The 18280-nt window shown below is 42.7% G+C and overlaps 1 protein-coding gene across 3 annotated transcripts in view; it reads left to right on the top strand.

Moving 5' to 3' along the window:
• cd2ap (CD2-associated protein) overlaps positions 1–18280 on the top strand; it is a 73955-nt gene that overhangs the window by 32193 nt on the left and 23482 nt on the right. For all 3 annotated transcript variants that reach the window (XM_036985112.1, XM_021612085.2, XM_021612084.2), the window contains exons 3-11: positions 1732–1912; positions 4141–4241; positions 4629–4749; positions 7248–7426; positions 9810–9897; positions 10629–10723; positions 13752–13850; positions 13989–14045; positions 16093–16129. In XM_036985112.1, the coding sequence (XP_036841007.1) occupies positions 1732–1912; positions 4141–4241; positions 4629–4749; positions 7248–7426; positions 9810–9897; positions 10629–10723; positions 13752–13850; positions 13989–14045; positions 16093–16129 (958 nt within the window). The remainder of the gene's footprint in view (positions 1–1731; positions 1913–4140; positions 4242–4628; positions 4750–7247; positions 7427–9809; positions 9898–10628; positions 10724–13751; positions 13851–13988; positions 14046–16092; positions 16130–18280) is intronic.

Raw genomic sequence — 18280 nt, 5'->3', positions numbered from 1 at the left:
GTTCGAGCCCAGGTAGGAGCGAGGAGAGGGACGGAAGCTATACTGTTACACTGGCAATAATAAAGTGCCTTTAAGAACATCCAATAGTCAGGTATATGGAATATAAATGGTATAGTGAGAAATAGTCCTATAAATACTATATGAACTACAACCTAAAACCTCTTACCTTGGAATATTGAAGTCTCATGTTAAAAGGAACCACCAGCTTTCATATGTTCTCATGTTCTGAGCAAGGAACTTAAACGTTAGCTTTTTACATGGCACATATTGCACTTTTACCTTCTTCTCCAACACTTTGTTTTTGCATTATTTAAACCAAATTGAACATGTTTCATTATTTATTTGAGGCTAAATTGATTTTTATTGACGCTTACTTTAACTTAATATAATACGTTTATTCAGTATTGTTGTAATTGTCATTTATTACAAATACATTTTAAAATCGGACGATTAATCGCCATCTGCTTTTTTTGGTCCTCCAATAATCGGTATCGGCGTTGAATAATCAAAATCAGCCGACCTCTAGAATTATTCCATACTTTTATTTTGAATGCTAACCACAAAGTCCACTATTGTGGGTAATCCTTTATTGTGGCTAGCTTCACATAGATATGTCAAATAAGTTAATAAATTAGGGTTATTTTAGATGACACCTAGCTATGCTACTGAAACAGATTATGTCGTGTTATTTGATACTTCAAATGGCGTTCCATAGAAATCCTGGTTGAGAATGGAACAAATGAACAGCAAAACAAAACAGCACAGCAAGTAAGTGAAAAAAAATAGGTTTTGATTATGTTTAGCTGGTAATGGGGCATATGTAAATGCCAACAAAATGACTTGTTTGCGTGTAACCTTTTATTTAACTAGGCAAGTCAGTTAACAACAAATTCTTATTTACAATGACAGCCCGCACGACGCTGGGCCAATTGTGCACTGGGCCAATTGTGCACCGCTCTATGGGACTCCCAATTACGGCCGGATGTGATACAGCCTGGATTCGAACCAGGGACTGTAGTGACGCCTCTTGCACTGAGATGCAGTGCCTTATAGACTGCTGCGTCCGTGTGTGTGTGTGTGTGTTTACTATTTAACTGTACTGGAATACTTAAAAGGCCGTTAAAAAAAAATTTAAATACCGGTTATCAGTATCGTTTTGGTTTTTTTGCAAGGAAAATATTGATTATCGGTATTGGCCCAAAAATTTCATATCGGTGCATCACTAATTCAAATAGTGCCCTGCAGTTTCTATTTCCAAATGAAACTATGGACGTATTGAACATCTCAAGAGAATATCTTGAGAATACACACTGTGTCAAATAGAATCTCCCGAACTGAACTCAATACAGGAGGCCTACCTCTCGTGCCCACCTCCTCACAATATCATTGAGTCTACGCTGAAACTGCAGCCTCACGAACCTTATCTAAATGCAGCCCCAGGAGGAGTTGGCTAGCTAGCTCACAGCACACAGCAAATCAGCAGACATCATCATGATATGGGAATTTCATTATGTGATTGATACTACATTCACATTTTAGTCAATCAAACTACAGTGCATTTTACAAAATTAGTTTAAGAAAAACACCGATCACAATCATTGCTAGCAAAACCTTCTTCAAAACAGCCACTATCAGCAAGATCAGTGTAGGCTAAATGTAAGTGATCCTCTTTTATAATTAGCCTAAATTAATCATTGTCCTCTCCGCTGTGTGTGGTGCCTCTGGTGGCAGGAGATGAAGAAGGAGCCCAAGGAGGTGAATGTGACAAAAGAGGAGGCCAAGGAGGAGGCGCAGCCCCAGCGGAGAGAGAAGAGTGCAGGGAATGTGGCCAACCTGGTCCAGCGGATGAGCACCTACGGCATCCCAGCTGGGGGCTTCCAGCCACACTCACAGCCCCGCGGTCTCAAGAAGAGTAAGTCAGTTGTGTGTGTTAACAGTTCGCTGTGCTTTTATTGTTTAGGAACACATGTAGATGTCTCTACTCAATCACTACCTAAAAAAACTTGGAGGAATGCCTAGGGTCCCCCCCATTCATTTCTGTGGACTTCAAGGGATATTTATGGTTTTGGCAAAAACACTTTATCGTCTTCCCCAGAGTCAGATTAACTCACAGAAGCTGCTAACTTGCGTTGCCGCAATTGCTAACTAGCGGTGCCGCAATTGCTAACTAGCATTAGCGCATTAATTGGAAGTCTATGGGAACGGCTAGCATGCAGATATAAAAATGGTATCTAAGAGTTCATCTGACTCTGGGGAAGTAGATAAAGGGCTTAATTTCCAAAATCCCAAAGTATCCCTTTAATCTACCATAGACTAAAGCCTACTGCACACAGATGGAACCCACACATTAAAATATGTACTGCCAATACTGAATGACTCTTGAGTTGTGGCTCTAACTATATTTCCCAGTAATGATAGCATTAAGACAAGTGGATGTATTCATTTAAATAGTTTGTTGTTCATATTTAGACATGCATGTACTGTTTTGTCTCTGAATTGGTTCCTAAGCTTATTCCTGGACTAAAAAGCACTTTCAATGAAGATTCTCTCATTGGGGCCTTGAAGCAGGACTTTAAGGTATTGAAGTCTCTTAGTTATTCATTTTTCCTTTACTACCCACAACAAGCAAGGAAGGTGTCAAGAAGACTAGAGAATGCTTATTTTTTTTAATATTGTAAACCAACAGAGGTTATGTTCCTCTCTTGAGTATCGCTACTTCAATATAACACTCAGAATAAACTGCTTTCATTTCATGTTTTCCATCTCACTGTGGGAGGAAATACATCAGTTTTCTCTTCTCTGAAGTGTGTCATAGATTCTAGGTGGATACTGGATATTGGCTATATATCACCTGCTACTGTATTTGCTAGTCATGGAGGCTTTTCTTCCACCTTGAGTCTTTGTATAGCCTACACAACCATTCTCTTGTGACATTTGTCAATATAACTTGATTTAATTAAAGTGTCAACAGCAGGGTAATGTGAATGCCAAGTAGTCCCTATTGAAATGCAGCATTAAAGTGGAGATGACGAACTTCTGATAATCGTCTGTCTCTGCAGAGGCGTGTGTGTGATGGTATTAATAGCAGCACTTGGTCTGACAGTGATGCACGCTGACTGTAGTGGCGCTCTTGCCACCTGTTGTTAAAAGTTTTCAGAGAACAGTATATTGGAATGAACAAAAACACTCTGGAGCCTGGAATTAGTATTCGACCACCAGTCAAATGCTGGTAAAATGTCTGAGGGGAGGGTGAATTTCGTCATTGGCTGGTGGTGGGCCAAAAAGTTAGTTTCAGGCCCTATACACATGGGTCCTAGTGTTAGTGCAGTTCTAGTGAGCAGCCGTTAGGTCTCCTCTGTGAGGTGACTTCTTGCAGTCTAGTTTACCCTGGCCAAGTCCCAATTATCTCTCCTTCCTCCCAAAATGTGCACTTGATCACTTCCATTCACTGATTTGAAAGGAACTGATTTGTGGGAAGTGGTGAATGAGAGTACACTTCAGGAGAAAGGAGATATTATTGGGACACATCCCCTCTGTGCAGCTTTGAACTGCCACAGGAACACCTTGCTGAAAGTCGCATAGTGCATCTTGCAGGAGGGGAGTATTCTCATCCACTTCTTAGATTCAGACACCCTCTAGGGCTGGGAATTGCCAAGGACCCCGTGATACTATACTTAAGTGACAATTCTGTATGTATTGCAATTCAATACTGTGATTTTATTGCAATTCCATGGTCAAAACCTATTGCTCACCAAATGTCTGCTGCAGAGGGACAAGAGAGCCATGAGAAAACTAGTTTTGATCAGTCATGGAAGTAAAAGTGCTGAAAATTAATTTGCTCCCTATTTAAAAAGATGGAGAACAAGCTGTGAAGGAAAAATATTTGGAGTTTTTGTGCAGTTACAGCCAATTAGCTCAAAAACAATATTGCGATATTGTCAAAACGATACGATAGCATCAAAAATAATATCCTGAACTGTATTGATGTTTTCCCCCATCACTACTGCCCTCCTCAGGACACCAGGGTACACACACGTGCGTCCAGGAAGTTGAAGCCTTGAGGAGGCCCATTGAGCAGCGAGCAGACTGGTGTAACTGGTGTTCCCAGTCTTCTCAGACTCCTGTCTTTTGTGGTTGCAGAACCTAAGAAGCGGCAGTGCAGGGCTCTGTTTGAATACGTGCCCCAGAACGAGGATGAGCTGGAGCTGAAGATAGGGGATATCATCGACATCAATGAGGAGGTAAGGCTAGTGCTTCTTTACACTGCCCTGCATTGAGCTATTTCCGCTGCTCGTAATGACTTTCCTGCATTGGGTTTCCTTACCTGTGCTTTATTTCATGTCTCCTTGTTAGACTCATTGTTCTGTTGAGTGTTGATTTGTAGTTTTTTATTTTTTTAGGTAAAGTTTTACATTGGAGAATAAAAGAGAATTGCCATGATCTCTGTAACTATCTGATAATTTTAATTCTGTCTACATATTACCATTACATTGGATGCAAATTGTGACAGCTAATAGTATCTTAGGCTGTTGTGATTTATGATAAGGTCTATTATATTATCATAAGGTGATTGAGGCATTTATTCTAAGGTGATCAGGTATTCATTGGCTTCTGGTTGGTTGTTCCAGGTGGAGGAAGGCTGGTGGAGTGGAACCATGAATGGCAAATCAGGACTGTTTCCCTCCAACTTCGTCAAAGAGATGGAGACGAACGCAGACGGACAGACAAATGACTTAACAGATGAAGCCGGTAATTGTGGAGCAGGCAGAGCTTCAGTAATGAAGGCGTGACTCATGTTTAAGCAGAGCGTGTCATAACAAGTTAGTGCTGCTAAAGAATGTAGCTTCTTGGCTGAATCTCCAGGCCTTTGTGTTTAAATGATTGTGTCTACATGAGAGACGGCGACAGCCTACCTGTTGAGATGAGTGCATTCGGAAACCATTCCGACCCCTTGACTTTTAACCAAATGTTGTTACGTTACAGCCTTATTTCAAAAATTGATTAAATCATTCCCCCCCCCCATCAATCTACACACAATACCCCATATTCACAAAGCAAACACAGGTTTTTAGACATTTTAGAAAATTTATAAAAATACTGAAATATCACATTTCCATAAGTATTCAGTACCTTTACTCAGTTGTTGAAGCACCTTTGGCAACGATTACAGCCTCCAGTCTTCTTGGGTATGACGCCACAAGCTTGCCACACCGGTTTTTGGGGCGTTTCTCCCATTCTCCTCTGCAGATCCTCTCAAGCGCTGTCAGGCTGCACAGCTATTTTCAGGTCTCTCCAGAGATGTTCGAGTCAGGGCTCCCGCTGGACCACTCAAGGACATTCAGAAACTTGTCCCGAAGCCACTCCTGAGTTGTCTTTGCTGCGTGCTTAGGTTTTGTTGTCCTGTTAGACTGGAGCAAAGGCTCACCTTCTGAGATCCTGAGCGCTCTGGAGCAGGTTTTCATCAAGGATCGCTCTGTACTTTGCTCTGTTCTTCTTTCAATCGATCTGTCTCTCAGTCCATGCCACTGGAAAAACAACCCCACAGCTTGATGCTGCCACCGTAGGGATGGTGCCAGGTTTCCTCCAGATGTGACGCTTGTCATTCAGTTCAATCTTTGTTTCACCTGACCAGAGAATCTTGTTTTTCATGGTCTGAGAGTCCTTTAGGTGTCTTTTGGCCAACTGACATTTGCCTTTTACTGAGGAGTAGGTTCCGTCTGGCCACTCTACCATTTAAAAGCCTGATTGGTGGAGTGCTGCAGAGATGGTTGTCCTTTTGGAAGATTCTCCCATCTCCAAAGAGGAACTCTGGAGCTCTGTCAGTGACCATCGGGATCTTGGTCACATCCCTGACAAAGGCCCTTCTCCCCTGATTGTTCAGTATGGTCGGGCTGCCAGCTCTAGAAAGAGTCTTGGTGGCCCAAACTTCTTCCATTTAAGAATGATGGAGGCCACTGTGTTCTTGGGAACATTCAATGCCATCGAAATCTGTTGGTACCCTTCCCCAGATCTGTGCCTTGACACAATTCTGTCTCGGAGCTCTACGGACAATTCCTTCAACCTCATGACATGCACTGTCAACTGTGGGACCTTTATATAGACAGGTGTGTGTGCCTTTCCAAATCATGTCCAATCAATTGAGTTTACCACAGGTAAATGTTTGGAAAATATTTGGTGACGTGGTAAAAGAGGACATCAGTGCCAGCTATGTTATGTGGTGATTGTGAGGCGCAATACAAATTTGACAGTCACAAGACAGGACTTCAAATAGGCTTATTGCATGTCAAGGGAACTGTAGCCCACAGTTTCGATAGGTTAAATGGAAATCTGGACACTGACTATAGGTCTATAATCTCTCATAGCCCTAATATTAACTCCTGCAGAATTAAGCATTTCTGGCAGTAAAATGATACACAGGGGTGGAGAAATATGATTTATTTCTTTCTGCATCTTGAGAGAATGCAATGCTCAGTTAGATACCATCTGTAGAGGTGTCGCCTTCATCATGAGAGCGGATAGTATTTCGACCACATAAAATATGCATCAAAGCCGAACTGAAATCTTATCAGAAACACGTTGTCATTTTCACAGCTTTCTTTTTTCTTAAAACCCGTCAAACACAGAGAATCTTTCCTGAATTATTTTTATTTTGTATTATATTTATTTATTTTTCTTCATTTTATTTATTTATTTTTTTGGGGGGGGTTTATTGTATTTTCTCCCCAGTACCTAAGCTTCTTTGCTCCACGAAAGGTGACAGAACATTACCGATGTCAACTGGATTAAAGCATTCATTCTATCCGTCTATTACATTATTCTGTTGAGCAAGGCTTTATTTAGCCTTCTAGGGCTACATATGATGACAAAAGATAAGCTACTTGTATCTAGTTATATACAAGTTGACTAACACAGCCTACCAAAATGGCGGAGATTATAAGCAGAAACGTATCTAAATTAGGCCCCCAAAAAATCCTGGACCCTCCCCTTTCTATATTTGTAGGTTATGGTTGACTGAGGGCCTCAGATTATCACTTTATCACATATAGTCAGGCAGTTTCAGATGGGTTATTAGCAGGTGTGGGTGAACAAACAGCTGACCTGCACACCATTAGTGTGTGTGTGTGTGTGTGGGGGGGGGCCTAGCTTGTGTATTTTTCTCATGCACAAGTGTGTACATACACAAATGCACGTGTTTCTGCACGTTTTGCTTTGTTCTCTTCGCCTCATGCATTGTGTCCTTCCCACAGACGCCAGTGGTAAAGAAGCTCTGCTCCCCCCCTCCCCCACCCACCCCTCTCCAGGCAATGGAGTGATCACCCAGCCCAAGAAGATCCGGGGGGTGGGCTTTGGGGACATCTTCAGGGAAGGTTCGGTCAAGCTAAAGGCCCGCCTGCCCAGCACAGAGGGAGAGGAGAAGAAAGACAAAGTAAGTGAGCTGAGCCGGTGCTCAGAGATGTCCGTCTGAGATGTCACTCACAAGGTGTCGTGCACCTCAACAGGTTCCGATAAGGCTCAAACATGCGCTTCCCCTTCAAATACGTGCTTCCCCTTCAAATACACTGAAGTCCTCTGAGAACCAATTCACAATTGAGAGGAAGACGGGAATGTTTTTTTAAGTGTCCAAAGGTTCCCAACCGTCTGTTGCATAACAGTATAACAATAGGAAGAATGTTTATGGTTGGCGTGTTGACTTACTCAGGGTCATATGACTGAAGTCAGAAATGTATTTCAACTGGAATGCAATTGAAACCAATGCTGCTGAAAGTAATATGGTAGGTTTACATTGGATATTATTGGTTTATGAGCTTGTTTTACATTAACTAACATTCTGAGTTCACCCTAAAGCTGGATGACATGAACAAAAATACATTTCAAGATAAACTGACTGCATTATCACAGTTACGATAAATTGAACGATAAGTTTATAGCAATGTGCACCAGTTATTTAAAAAAAAAATATTACCCATAAAACTACTATGACTTTGAATGTTGTAGTTATCAATTGTCCCATTTAACTATCGCCCGTCTTAGCAAACTTATTTCATTTCAAACTTCACATTTCTCTAGTAGGGCCCTGTAAGTTATTTCTTGTAATGAACTATATTAGCAAAATGTCCACGATAAATGGTCGATGTCGATCATTTCTGGTTTATCGTCCCAGCGCTAGTTCAGCCACCATTACACATGCTCCTGTATGGGGACCACCAGTCAGCACGGTTTAGTGTTGTGGTGACTGTTTAAGTCCTGGGGGAAGTGATGCAGCGTGGGTTGGGTATCTTTATCAACCTTTCCTCCCCAGCTGATAGCCTTTATTTTTTATTTTGGTTGGATGGCAGGCAGGCAGTTTCCCTGCTCCCTCTCACTGACCTAGTTTCCTGGCGTTGTATCTGAGGGCGATATTTCAGCGTATCTGAGGGAGACCAACTACAGCAGCACACTCAGATAATTAGTGACATTAATTTGCATGGATAGTGATAACTTAATAGTCCAGCTAATAGCACACTCTAGGTTTAGTTGAACATTTCTAGCTTCCATTCAACCCCCTCTGAAACTTTTCTCTCACCCCCCCTCCTTCTCCCTGTTCTCTCTTTCATGGCAGCGTTGGTTCAGTCTTTGTCCCACAGCTTACAACATGGCATATTCCATTACGCTGTCGTTCACACAGTCAATCCATCAGTAGCAGCATCTCTGGCACTTTCCGCTCACGCGCTCCCCCTCTGCTCTCTCGCTCCCCCTCTGCTCTCTCGCTCCCCCTCTGCTCTCTCGCTCCCCCTCTGCTTTCTCGCTCCCCCTCTGCTCTCTCGCTCTCCCTCTGCTCTCTCGCTCTCCCTCTGCTCTCTCGCTCTCCCTCTGCTCTCTCGCTCGCTCCCCCTCTGCTCTCTCGCTCGCTCGCCCTCTGCTCATTCGCTCGCTCGCCCTCTGCTCATTCGCTCGCTCGCCCTCTGCTCATTCGCTCGCTCGCCCTCTGCTCTTTCGCTCGCTCGCCCTCTGCTCTTTCGCTCGCTCGCCCTCTGCTCTTTCGCTCGCTCGCCCTCTGCTCTTTCGCTCGCTCGCTCTCTGCTCTGACTGACCTAGTTTCCTGGCCTCGTATCTGATTATCCTGGCCTCTTATTTTTCGCTCGCGCTCTTTTTCGCTCGAGCTTGCTCTCTTTTTCACACTCTCTTTTTTGCGCTCTTTTTTGCTCGCGCTCGCTCTTTTTTGCTCGCGCTCGCTCTTTTTTGCTCGCGCTCGCTCTTTTTTGCTCGCGCTCGCTCTCTTTTTTCTCGCGCTCGCTCTCTTTTTCGCTCGCGCTCGCTCTCTTTTTCGCTCGCGCTCGCTCTCTTTTTCGCTCGCGCTCGCTCTCTTTTTCGCTCGCGCTCGCTCTCTTTTTCGCTCGCGCTCGCTCTCTTTTTCGCTCGCGCTCTCTCTCTCTCCTCGTGACTCAACCGCTTGTTACTCATAATCTAGAGGACATTCACCTTAGCTGAGACAAAACACAGAATAAGCGTAGGCCTGCCTGACTCTACCACTTATCTGTCTGCTCACTCAGTAACTAACAAAGGCTTCCTGATGTTGGTCTACGTTTTAGCTTAAGTCATATAACCCACATGACATACTCTGTAGCAGACTGGCATACTCTTCACAAACACTGACCTGCACGCTGACTAACACACTGTCTGTTGACCAATCGGTGAGTCCGCTGATGACCCTGTGCTCAGTGTTCATTCCGGTCAGGCATGCCTAGTCTCACATTGGTGGGGACCATCTGAGCATTGTACTGTGCATCCAATCATGTCGGTAAATCCATCTGTGGTTTGCTTCATTTTAGCCAATCCCATTATTACCATCTGCCGCAAAGCCCGCCCATTCCAACGTGACAGACTCACAGAAAGCAGAGGGGGACAGCAAAGCAAAAGGTAAGGGGGAGGGTAAAGGTCCCAGTGTGTATGATTAGAAGTGACTTAAACACAAACTGTCATCTCGTGTTATGTTCTCAGAGTACAATAGGTGTGTTTTGTCATGCCCGTCATGCCCGTAATGTGTGTGTTCTGTCATGCCCGTCATGCCCGTAATGCATGTGTTTTGTCATGCCCGTAAGGACCATTGTCCAACACTTGATAATCATAGCACAACATTTATGGTGTTTTTTTTTAATTGTGATTGTAAAATGTTGTTCTTACATTGAGGTTCAAGTGGGATATATTGTCATGTGGTGTGGGATGTTGTGCTTCCTAAGTGTTCAACTTTTAAAGCCAATGGTAGGTTTAGGGTTAGCCAATCGTAACGGTATCACTAGGAATAAACTTAACACATCCATCACTTTAAATTTTTATTTGATTTATTGAACCTTTATTTAACTAGACAAGCCGGTTAAGAACAAATTCTTATTTACATTGACGGCCTACCCCGGACGACGCTGGGCCAATTGTGCGCAGCCCTATGAGACTCCCAATCACGGCTGGATGTGATACACTCTGGAATCGAACCAGGGACTGTAGTGACACCTCTTGCACTGAGATGCAGTGCCTTAGACCGCTGCGCCACTCGGGAGAACTTGACTCTTATTGGATGTGTTTGTTTATTCGGTCGATTTTGTTGGTGAATGACTGCATTTCTCAAGAACAGTATTGTTCCTCTCCCCCCCCAGTAAAAGAATACTGCAAGGCCACATTTGCATTTGAAGCCACAAACCAAGATGAGCTGACACTGAAAGAGGGTGACGTCATACAGATTTTGAGTAAGGTAAGTAAAGCCACCCGGACCAGCACCAGCTGCTGGCCTCTGGCCCAGCCAATACTCCGTTGACTAGCTTAAAGCTACTACTACTCCAAACAGGTTTTAAAACAGTCTACGTAACTGTCCCACATGTAAGGGAGAGAGTTTACTAGAGGATGTATAGGCTTGTTCCCAGCCACATGTTTACACTATACACCTGGAAAATGTGCCTGTTTGCGTATAACACATATAAACACAGTGAGTTATCTATTTGATCCTGGTCAACATGGTCCATCCCAGTCCGTGCTCCTCAGTGTGTTCATCTCACTTCCCGGACCGGACCCAGGTATAGTGGTACTGATTGTCCTCATCCACCTTACTGCACATTCTCCAGCCCTGCTTGTCTATTCTTCCCTAGTGAACTACAGTTGAAGTCAGAAGTTTACATACACCGTAGCCAAATACATTTAAACTCAGTTTTTCACAATTCCTGACATTTAATCATAGTAAAGTGCCTGTCTTAGGTCAGTTAGGATCACTGCTTTATTTTAAGAATGTCAGAATATTAGTAGAGTGATTTATTTCAGATTTGATTACTTTCATCACATTCCCAGTGAGTCAGAAGTTTACATACACTCAATTTGCATTTGGTAGAATTACCTTTAAATTGTTTAACTTGGGTCAAACGTTTTGGGTAGCCTCCCACAATAAGTTGGGTGAATTTTGGCCCATTCCTCCTGACAGAGCTGGTGTACCTGAGTCAGGTTTGTAGGCCTCCTTGCTCGCACACGCCTTTTCAGTTCTGCCCACAAATGTTATATAGGATTGAGGCCAGGGCTTTGTGATGGCCACTCCAATACCTTGACTTTGTTGTCCTTAAGCCATTTTGCCACAACTTAGGAAGTATGCTTGGGGTCATTGTCCATTTGGAAGACCCATTTGCGACCAAGCTTTAACTTCCTGACTGATGTCTTGAGATCTTGCTTCTCCTGCCTCATGATGCCATCTATTTTGTGAAGTGCACCAGTCCCTCCTGCAGCAAAGCACCCCCACAACATGATGCTGCCACCCCCGTGCTTCATGGTTGGGATGGGTGTTCTTCGGCTTGCAAGCCTCCCCCTTTTTCCTCCAAACATAACGATGGTCATTATGGCCAAACAGTTCTATTTTTGTTTCATCAGACCAGAGGACATTTCTCCAATAAGTATGATCTTTGTCCCCATGTGCAGTTGCAAAACGTAGTCTGGCTTTTTTATGGCTGTTTTGGAGCAGTGGCTTCTTCCTTGCTGAGTGGCCTTTCAGGTTATGTCGATATAGGACTTGTTTTACTGTGGATATAGATACTTTTGTACCCGTTTCCTCCAGCATCTTCACAAGGTCCTTTTCTGTTCTGCGATTGATTTGCACTTTTCGCACCAAAGTACATTAATCTATAGGAGACAGAACACGTCTCCTTCCTGAGCTGTATGACGGCTGCGTGGTCCCACGGTGTTTATACTTGCCAACTGTTGTTTGTACAGATGAACGCGGTACCTTCAGGCATTTGGAAATTTCTCCCAAGAATGAACCAGACTTGTGGAGGTCTACAATTTTCTTCTGAGTTCTTGGCTGATTTTATTTAGATTTTACCATGATGTCAAGCAAAGAGGCACTGAGTTTGAAGGTAGGCCTTGAAATACATCCACAGTTACACCTCCAATTGACTCAGGCTGATTGACATAATTTATCAGAAGCTTCTTAAGCCATGACATAATTTTCTGGATTTTTCCAAGCTGTTTAAAGTCACAGTCAACTTAGTGTATGTAAACTTCTGACCCACTGGAATTGTGATACAGTGAATTATAAGTTAAGTAATCTGTCTGTAAACAATTGTTGGACAAATTACTTGTCATACACAAAGTAAATGTCCTATCCAACTTGCCAAAACTATAGTTTGTTAACAATACATTTGTGGAGTGGTTGAAAAATGAGTTTTAATGACTCCAACCTAAGTGTATGTAAACTTCTGACTTCAACTGTAGGTGAATGCTGTGAGCAAGACCTGGTCCAGGACCCTAGGGACAGATTTGAGTATGTAGTCCTAATGATTCTGATTAGGTAGACTTGGGTAGTTTGCTGTAGGCACAGCAACATTTTGTAACAGAAAACTAGTGATCATCTTATTGGACCAGTTCAGGTAGTACCTCTTCCATTTCAGAATGGCCTCTAAACATGACCCCGATCACCATCGAGCACCCTGCTGTGTTTTGGAAGCAGCGTGATGGTAGGAAGCTGTCACCGTAGCAAATAAGTGATCTATTGCAGTTAGCTTCCCTTGACCAGAGACTTGGGACTTGGGTCCCTGTTGAATTTTACACCCTGAAGAAGAGCATGAGTGCCATGACTGGGAACGTGGCCAAGACAGTGCTAGGCCATATGGAGAGGTTGAGTTACCGTTAAGAGGTGGCTCTTGAGTCATGTTTTGTTATTTAAGGCAGACACATTATGACAGATCACGTTTCGCTGTGTATTAATCATGTTTAAGTGCCATCTAGTGTCCATTAAGCAGACTTACATGTGATGTCTAACATGAAGTGAGGTTGTAGGAATCTCCACAGATGCCTTTTATCAGTTTTGAAGCTGATTTTGAATTTGATGATATTGAATCAAATACATAATTGTTTATTCAGAGAATTTGGTTTGATTACCAAATGGCCTGATGCAGATATTTGGAAACTTTCTCAGACTCCTGTTTCTTTTATTTGTATTTTATTTAACTAAGTCAGTTAAGAACACATTCTTACTCACAATTATGGCCAACCCCAGCCAAACCCCCTAACCCGGACAACACTGAGCCAATTGTGCGCCGCCCTATGGGATTCCCGATCATGGCCGGTTGTGATACAGGCCGGGATCGAACCAGGGTCTGTAGTGACTCCTCTAGCACTGAGATGCCGTGCCTTAGACCGCTGCGCCACTTGGGACTCCCTTAGGAGTCTTTGCTATGTTGTTTTATCCTAGCCTTTTCATGGTAATGTTTGAAAAATGCTTGACCAGTAAAGTTGTTATGTTTCAGGACACAGGGGAGCCGGGGTGGTGGAGAGGGGAGATCGGAGGTAAAGAGGGAGTTTTTCCTGACAACTTTGTGACTGTGATGTCAGACGCAGACAAAGAGGTATGATGAAAGAAATAATGAACTCCAGACCCTAGTGGTCTTATCGCTAGATAAGCCTATGTGTAAAGTCAGTCATTTGTGTAATGATCATACATGTTTCATTATTTAAAATGTAAACTATTTCCTTTTATTTTGCAGCCGGCTCCCACATCAAGAGGATCAGTCAAACTGTCTCCCAAGCAGGAAGCAGAAGAGGTAGGCTGGGCTTTCCACATGCTTGTGTTAGAGTACATGGTGTTGGTGTATGCTCACGGAATTCATGTGGGACTCTTCCCTTGATATGGAGAGCAAGTCTAATGAGAGTGGTAGCCTGGGAATGTTCTGTTGACTGGTCAGATTGGGGTCTCTGTCAGGAGTCATCATACACTTTAGATGGGAAATTATGCTTTCTCTATATATTTATACGCGTAAGAGTTACGGAGCTCTGTGTTGATCTCATTTCTAACTAAGCCCCCTCACAGCTGTTCTGTTTAAAGAGAAGTGCAAAATATCACTTTTGTGAGTCTTTGCCTTCAAAAAAAGTATCCTCCAGCTAAATGATTTTAGTATGTTAAAGTTGAATTTCAGGGAAGTTCTTTTAAGAGCAGACTAAAATACTCCTTTAATTGTAAGTAAAGTTCCTGGTACTTGAACTTCAATGTCCCTGTTTATTAACTCTGTTGCCTCCCCGGTGCACACAGTGGCTGCTGTTGTGTCACGGCCCGGTGGAGAGACCATGCTGCTCTGCATCACCATATGGAGGTCAAGCAGCAGCAGTGGTGGTGAACGGCCTTCTGGCCCAGAGCATTAGGAAGTTCTTGCGCCATAATGGATCTCACTGTTGCCCTTTATGTTCTCGGTTCTGCTAGATGCTCAGTAGAGGGCAGACATGAACAATTCTCCATTAAGAGAGGCGGTCAGGCCTCTCTCACTTTCTCTTCCCTTCTCTCTTTTTTTCTTCATCTTTATTTCTAGGTTGTTATTGTGAGCATGTTATAAAGAAGTCCCAGTTTTTGGATTGTTACAGGAAACATCCTAGTAAAATAGAGTGAAGATTGTTTGTGTTATTTAAATATTTTCCCAGTTTCACACTCTTTTTAATGTATAGAAAATGTAAAGTCCCACATTCCCTGTGATTCTTCATGCTCTGGGACCTCGTGACCACAGCATGTAAAACACATCACTTATAGCTCTCAGATTAGATACTGGCGGTAGCTACCACAGTTTGGCTGCAATTCATTCTCAGATATAGCCTTAATGAGGACAGTTGCCATGGAAGTTGTCATCAAACAACAAAGCAGAGCAAATAGAACAGCAGAGGATGTGCTACGATTATTTGATTATTCTTTGCTGGACACTCATCTCCTTTTCAAAAAGAAAAGAAAAACAATAAATGCGTGAGCCTGGGGAGACCAAGTGGCGTTGTTTCAACCTTCGCAGATCTCGACTTTAAGATCATTGTAGAACGGAAAAGAATTGCTTGTTATTTTCATTAGGAGCACGTGCTTCTCTTCTGACTGATGCTCTTGCCTCAGCAGCATTAGAGGTCTGGTGTCACTCCTCAGCCCTCCCTACTCTCACACACTGATGGGCCTGATTCTTTCTAACTCAGGATCAAAGTGTTAGTTGATTTGTAGATCAGGGATTCGGCACAGTGCGTTGCTCAGGCTGACCACATGGAACAGCTGCAGCGTTATCTGCATCTGTGGCACTTGAAGCCTTGTGTTTCGATTGATATACTGTTTTAAATTGGAGATGTATCAGGTAAGAATAAAGTCGAAACATCTTTGTATGTATTACAGAAGCCAGGCAGAAAGGAATAACATGAATTCGGAAGAATTTTAAGAAACTGATGAACAAGAACCAACAATGATTGAACCGACCCTGACATTCTTCTTTGTTAAACGTGATGCACCTGAGCCAAAGTAAAGAAATGTAGTTGGGTCACTGAAAAAACATGAACACATTGTCCCCTTGAACAAACCGTTAAACCCAGGGCACCTTTCTTTGTTGCCATAGCGCCTATTCAAGTAGCTAGATGCAGAGAGACTCTCCCACGTCTTAATAAAAAAATGTTCTCGATGCTTAAATAAGCCTATTGTTAAACCGAATACAGTGGAGCATTAAAGTGCTCTTTCACTCTCTGCTTGTTGACCATCATGGTGCATCTGCTGGGAGTCTGATGATATTTAAACTAACGAGTGCTACTGTAGCTGAATGAGAAGTCCTCTATGTCACATTGACCTACTTTCTGTTTTTTCAGAGACCCAAGAAGCCACCCCCACCATCAAAAAGCATAGGTAAGGCCTGCTTATAATGAATGTGTGACTGTCGTCAACTTCCTTTTTAGATGATCATGTCAACGATTGTAAAAGTCAGGGGCGTAACTTTCACTGGGAACTGGGGGGGGGCGACGACGACATGTCTGTATCACATTCTGAAATGTAATTTTTGCCCCCTCAGTTTTTATAATTGGAATGTGACACACAACGAGGTACTGGTGTGCTTTAGAAACATGCAGACACCTCCAAGCGGTCGGGTAAGCAGTTTGGAGTGTTTATCCGACTGGATTAAAAATAATAATAATGTCCCCCCCACTTCTTAAACAAAGTTGCGCCCTTGGTAAAAGTAGATCACTATCAATTAACAGAGAGGCAGGCAGTGGATTACTTCTTGTCTCTCAGTGTTAGTTTCCAAGAAGCAGGAAGTGGTTTTGCATGCGACTCTTCACTACGTTTTCAAACTTCCCCACTGGTGTCGTCTCTTGCCGAGTGTCAGTACATTATCAATCAATATGGGCAGAAGAACACAAACATGTGCCTCTGCTTGTCTATCGGTGCACCCTGTCACCTAATATCATAATCTCTAGTTATGAATGCTCCAGAGGTGATCATGATTGTAATTAGGCGTTCACGTCTCCATCGGTTTGGTTGACAAGGCAGCCGGTCTTGGGGGTAATGGCCAGAAAGAATGCGATGGAGAGGTGGTGTGTTCTAATCGCTTCCTCACTTGCTCAAAATGATTTATAGATTGGAACGATTTTCTCAGAAGTGGTGACGGCGATAGCTGTGAAGCTCCGGGAGGGGGGGGGGCTAAATTGTCACGTTATTAATTAATGCACTTCCTGCCTTGAACTGAGAGGGCTGTGTTGCACTTTGACCCCGAGGGGTTTGGGATTCAGGGAAAATAAACATCTATGAATTCCCCAACTTTGTTTTGTACCATATTGTAAATTCAGTCCAGATCTGAATCCTTGATTGTCTACTAAGGCGAACAGAGACATGATGCATGTAGATATTTAGGAGCCTTTGACTCCTGTCTAATGGCCCACTGTAGTCTCATGTAGCAGACTTCTAGGGCCCTCATCCCGGCTGTTAATGCGATAAAACCCACTATACCCGGAGGTCTTAACTTTCCCATAGATCTACATCTCTAGAGCGGTGGTTTTCAATCAGGTGTGCTGCAAAACTTTTCCTAATCTTGATTTTAACAAATGTAACACTCACTTAAAAAAAACATGACCTGTGGAATTAACATGGCATTTTGATTTGGGAGCATGGTAACATCTGTGTCGTTGTTTCAAGTCCGGTGCGCTCATGCTGATGTAAAATTTGTATAGTTTAATACGGGATCGGTGTCCCGACCTCGGGACGGTTGAGCTAACGGCTAATGTGATTAGCATGAGCTTGTAGGAAACAAAATCCCAGGACATAGACATATCTGATATGGGTAAAAAGCTTCAATTCTTGTTAATCTAACTGTACTGTCCAATTTACTGTAGCTACTACAGTGGAAGAATGCCATGCTATTGTTTGAGGAGAGGGCACAATTATGAACTTTAAAATGTATGAATAAACCTATTAGGCACATTTTGGCAGTCTTGATACAACATTTTGAATAGTTATGCAATAGTTCATTGGATCTGTCTAAAATGTTGCACATACACTGCTGCCATCTAGTGGCCAGTGTCTTTATTGCGCCTATGCTAGAATAATTCATTATGGCCTTTCTCTTGCATTTCAAAGATGATGGTACAAAAAAATATTTTACCAGATCTAATGTTTTATATACTCCTACATTAAATTCACATTTACACAGACTTCAAAGTGTTTCCTTTCAAATTTCAATCATTAATATGCATGTCCTGAGCTACAGGCACTTAGATTTGGGTATTAGATTTGGTTCATTTTAAATTGGTTTGGTTGCACTATTACAATGCTGAAAACCACTTGTCTCTAGCCCAAACCATTCAAAAGTGAAGACCCATTTCACCCACTTCATTTTTTCCGTTCTACTGATCATGGGATGCTCTTAAAGGGCTACACACAAATTAATCATCATGAGTAAGGAACTATGAAAATGGTTCAATTAAATCTTATTTAATTTTTTTAACCATATCACAGAAAATTTATGATTTACAGTTGTTGGTTGACATGATACAGTGCCTTTAA

This window comes from Oncorhynchus mykiss, chromosome 8, assembly GCF_013265735.2.
Source record: "Oncorhynchus mykiss isolate Arlee chromosome 8, USDA_OmykA_1.1, whole genome shotgun sequence".
Lineage (NCBI taxonomy): Eukaryota > Metazoa > Chordata > Actinopteri > Salmoniformes > Salmonidae > Oncorhynchus > Oncorhynchus mykiss.
Note: the sequence above shows the minus strand (reverse complement) of the source record. Positions and strands in the feature narration are given on the sequence as shown.